The sequence below is a fragment of the Ceratina calcarata genome, unplaced genomic scaffold (assembly GCF_001652005.2).
Source record: "Ceratina calcarata isolate Rehan_Ccalc_2016 unplaced genomic scaffold, ASM165200v1 scaffold178.2, whole genome shotgun sequence".
NCBI lineage: Eukaryota > Metazoa > Arthropoda > Insecta > Hymenoptera > Apidae > Ceratina > Ceratina calcarata.
The window spans coordinates 32,174-37,488 of record NW_017139212.1 but is presented as its reverse complement, the minus strand read 5'-3'; the positions used below and the strand labels follow the sequence as shown (position 1 = coordinate 37,488).

The 5,315-nt window shown below is 41.6% G+C and overlaps 1 protein-coding gene across 1 annotated transcript; it reads right to left on the bottom strand.

Annotated features, from left to right (window-relative positions):
* Nucleotides 1–1,725: 1,725 nt before the first annotated feature.
* Nucleotides 1,726–5,107, bottom strand: LOC108632855 (uncharacterized; the record flags this gene model as incomplete). The annotated part of the gene is made up of 6 exons (XM_026810797.1): nt 1,726–1,967; nt 2,028–2,205; nt 2,603–3,053; nt 3,296–3,432; nt 3,740–3,997; nt 4,937–5,107. Coding segments are annotated over 6 exons (1,437 nt in total), but the record flags the coding sequence as incomplete, so codon positions are not given.
* Between the last annotated feature and the right edge of the window lie 208 nt (nt 5,108–5,315).

Genomic DNA, 5,315 nt, shown 5'->3' with positions numbered 1-5,315 from the left:
AATGTAATTTCTAAATTTTTATTTCTTTTGTACAGCATGTAATGCGTAAATAGCGATTAAGAGTTATCTTATTTATAGTACAATCATTGTTTTTAAAATAATTTAAGAAATGTTATTTTTGAAATCTGATTTACATAAAATATTTTTATATACAATTTTCAGCACAGTGACTGTAATTTATTACGTAGAACAAATAATATTTTGTCTAGCATCAAGTCACAAGATACAATAGTTGAAAACATTGATGAGCAACACATTGAAAATTGTAGAAACGGTACTTCATTAGATCAGTATTGTGTTGTCGTATTTGTTGCAATATAACATAATTTTGTATAAATTTATACCATTGGTTGGTTTACGTGCTATTTTTGTATTACTGGACTGTGCAACAGTAGAAGTAAACTTATTAAAACTACTTATTCGTGAAAGAAGAATGATCCTTATGTATAATCGTCTGATACATGAATATTTAATAAAGACATCAATGAGAAATGCGCGTTGTACAAGAGAAATATATATTTATAAGCAAATTTCAAAATGTAAGGTAAAATCATAAGTGCCACATTTTGTAATGTAACTCCTGCATCATGACTATTCGAACCTGTAATATGTATTAGCCAAAGATATTGATCGTACTAAATGCGGAGTAGGATATCTGTGTCACGTACAAATGTATACATACATCGATATTTATTTGAACGTAAAACTTGTTTTTCCCTACATGTTCCAATCTATTTCGTCTAGATTTATCGTAGATATATATACATATTTAAAATATTATTTGCACACCGAGCTGTGGTATAATTATAAAGACGTAACTAAACGCTACAGTCTCCGCTTTTATGTACGTGAAAGATGATTTATTTTGCGACGAAAGTTGTATGGAATCATATACATAAATAAATTTATTGGCATACTCATTTACCTATATATTTAATTAATTAAGAATCTTATAACTAAAATTCTCAACTGACGATGAGATTTAAATAATAAAATTATGAACAATAAATAATATTCTATCACGTGTACGTATATATACAACGAGTCGAACATGTAAAACAGCTCAACGAAGAGCCGATAGAATTATGCAACGGATGGAAATGTTATTCTACAATAAATAAATTAATATAAATTAACTTAAAAAATACAGATATCTACTACTAGAGATTACATATACACTGTTTCAGGTCACGTAATAGCACTGCACGTCCAATGATTTTATTGCGCATTACGACAGCAAAGAAGTAGGTTTTCAAGTAACAAGCATTTAACAGAAAGAAATAAAATCAGTCCTCCGTGCAATTCATTGTGGAAAACGTGCGAAGTGAGTGATCTGTATGCGAGAACAGTGATGAAAGGAATTTGCCAGTGTTTGCAAGTTGCACATGTGTTTCTTACGCTAAGTTCTAGCAGTCTATAATTCGTATCGTCACAAGAAGTCTCATGTCCTTATTCTATTTTCGTTTAATTAAACATCTATATTAATCTCTATTAGTTCGGAGTATAAATTATATCAGAAACTTGATGTTCTAACTTTAATAATCTCTTAAAGCTCACCGACCTTGTAGAAAATATTCCGCTGTAATGTAACGCAGTCTTCTCTGCATAATACGCGGCTTATTACTTGTACCGTGAGTCGATTCGTTTGGTTTCTCGTTTTGTTACACGACAACGGCCGATTCATTTTGATTGAGCGTAATAAAATTCGACCTCCGCATATTTTCGCTATTGTACCGTAGACCGGCCTGTGTAGCCTGGCGCTGGTTCAGCGTATTTCCTAGCACGGTCCCGTACCAGTTCGTCGATCGTTTTATTTTGCGGTATGGTCGAGGATAAACTGTGAAGACGCGTCGCCAAATAGCACATGATCAGAGCTGATAAAACTAGGAGCGCGCCTAGCCCAGTCGCGACGTAAAGAAAGCTGCCGCAGCTGTTCTCGAGTCCAGCGGCTACTTTCTGGTATAAATCTATAATTGTGAAATTCTTATTTCAATTCAATTCGGTGAATTACTATTTTACAAACTTACCGTCGGGCATCATCACCGTGTACTCAATATTTTCTTTAAACTTCGTGTACGGCGTGGAGTCATTATACTCCTTTATCAAACGATCGACTTTCGGGAAAAATTCGCTCGATGCTATTTCGGCGGACCTTTTCCTCTTCTTTCCATGACCGGACGGTTCAAAAAGGTCCAGGCAGAAATCCTGTAAATTTATATTTAATAAACTATCACTTAGAATAAGTTCATACATTTTTCTGTTAGACGAAGATGTGTTCCGAGTTTGTAAGCAATATAGACTTTTTTCTAGGTTCCGCTATTGTACCTAATAACCGTTAGTGTGTAAGCGCTTTTGAGCCCACAATGGTTTGTACCTAATAACACGCTAATCTTGTTTTTACGTCAGAGCGTCCAGGTAGGGCGTGCGCAAACAATGATTTGAAAAGCCGCAGGCTCGTTGAACGTCGCCGAGCCGAGTAACAAACGAACAAATGTTTTTATTATCGCGGTGACGGCGAATTATGGCTGTGCAGGTCGACAGCCATTCATTTCAGTCGCGGGGACCGACGGAAAAAGTATTCGACCGCAAATAATGTCTTTACCGGTTGACAGTCCTGCGGTTCCATGCAGGCCTTTATCTGAGAGTGGATCCAAAGCGTGGACCGTTCCCTCATCGAGCTGAGGAGAAAGGCCTCGAAATCGAGGAAAACCTCGTTCTTTCTCTCTCGGTAGCGGGCCGGCTGATGGGGGATTATTGATGCGAAATCTCGATTTCTGCAGCCGTCCTTCACCAACACGACGCTTCCTGGTGCGTGAGGCTGATCGGGATCGGGGCTAACGGTCACCTCGAGCAGCTTAATGTAACCCCATGCGCTGTCCGGGCTGATTCGAGCTCTCAGCTGAAGCTTCGTGCCGATGGGAACGGCCTGATCGACAGCCTGCGACCCCGACGCCTCTGACATGTTGCCAGTGGCCTCTCGGTAAAGGGCTACCTCGTATTCGAGTCTTCCGGGAGTCTCTTCGACGACCCCAGACACTCTCGCTCCGTGCGGACTGGAACGGCGAAAGAAGTTCAAGGAGATGTGCATATCGACACGTGCAATGTTGAATAAATTATTTAAACGACGCATCTACATGTAAATGAGAATAATTACGCAATTATTCTCTGAACGTTCCTCAATGTCTTTCAGTTATCTGAATAAATATGACTGTTCAGAGCTGTAATTCACGCCTGTTGTCTGGGAACTTGTTATCAGATAAAACGTGACCTTGTCAAACGTAGAGCAATGACTTACAAGGTCCCGGCGAAACCAGCGGCTTTGTGTCGGAGTAATGTGGGCTCAGGTGGTCGACACATCAAGATCAATTCTTGATCGGCTAACATCACGACGCCGGGGAAAGCCGGAAACCATATCCGTAGATGGATGAAACCCTAATGCCAATAAAACCTCGTTTATCCTATCGTTCCGAATAATTTGCTCCCCGCGAACTTATGTTCGACCGCGAGAGAAACGTCTCTACTCTTCTATCAACGTTTTATTTTCAAATATCTTCCCGGATGAGTTTAGAATCTCTCGTATGTCCCGAGAGCCTAAGAATGTGTCTTAATAAATAAAACGGACTGCTGAAGCGATTTCGCTTGAGGAAAGAGATCCCATTATTTAATCGATCAGCCTCGCTCGTCGACGCACAATGCTGGCTGTCGATCACGTTTAACGAAATCACGATCGATGACTCACATTTCTCTTCAGGATGCCGCATCTCGAGAAGTCAGTCACCTTCAGGAAGTAGTTATCTTCCTGGGGATCGTTGGGATCTGGCCTGATCTGGCAGTGAATGTCGGTGAGCGGATTGGCGGATCTGTCGTCGGCAAAAAGCGGCGCCCCTCTGAAGCCGACTGGCCTTTTGATCTTCGCTGTCAGGAGATCGGCCGCCGATCCTGCGCCGCTGCACTGGATGTCAGAGACCTCGTAATCCTGGGCAACGGTTGCGGCAACCTGAAACAATACCCGTCGCCGTCGTTCGTCTACGCATTTTTTCGCCCGGGGCGACACTCGCTACGGTTTCCTACATAGCTCAGACCTCCGAGAAGCATTATAACTGATTCCTGCGACTAGTAATTAGTACCCTATAATATCGTGCACTGCATATAAATTATTGCGCCATTTAATGGTTAAAGATATAAGAGAAATACTTTTTTCTCGTTCATGGTATTTTAATCTCGGGGAGGCACGCAACGGCCTCGCGTTATATTCGCGTTTACACCGAACGTAAACGGTGCCCCAATTTAAGGAACGGTTTCTTTTAACTCCCGGCTGGTCGGGACGAGGATGAAATAACCCGAGTTATCTTTTTGTCTTGAAGAAAAAATGACGTTATCTGATGCAGGCTCGTTTACGAGAAACTGCGTGAGCTCCTTGATTCTCCCGTTAAACGCGTACCCCGGCAACGAATATTGCTATCTTAAAAAGTTTCCTTTAATCGTATTCGTTTCAGCGGCGAAAAGAAATTGTGCAAGATCCTGAAGGAATACTATAATCAGGGTACTGGTTAATGAAACAGAAACAACAGTGTGAGCGCGGTAACGGGGAATTTCATAGTTCAGCGGGCGTTCCGCGGCAGTAAGAGTGCATTAAACGTTAACATACTTTGCTAACAAACTTCTGAGCTATTTCACCGTGAAATAACGCCTGCATAGCCGTGTTACTGTCCCAGCCACGGTCATTTCCTCTCCGAACATCTAAACGATATCGTTGAATATTGAATGACTGTCCGCCGCCGCCAAGCAATTAAATTACGATTTTCTGGACCGTCTATCGCGCACCCATTTCGGGCTTAATAAAACTTCATATCCTATTGTCTGTACCGCGTCGTTTCCTGCGGTATGCGGGCTCTTCTTCTGCCGTGAGTAGGAGGATTTAATTAACACGGATCACCTTGATCCTCTTACTCGATATTGAGGCGAAGCGCGAGGCCCTCCGCAGCTCGTGCCGATGTCCAGTGCGGCATGAAACTTCGATATAAACTTCGAGCCGACCAGCACGCGAACGGGGAACAGACTTCAATAGGAGTAACGGTGTAAAGAAACGCTCTGGTGCCCGCCTAAGTTATTCGTTATATGCGTACTATATGTACAGGACTGACCATCGCATCGTACGGTCAGCCAGACGTATAATCGTGGTACAGGTCATGGTTATTTTCCCCGAGGTAGGTCAATCGGGCCTTCGAGGCTGTCCGATTTTCATAAATATAGATTAGATTGATAAGCTGATAAATTATGGATAATCCCAGTTGCTCAATTTCACTATTTATTCT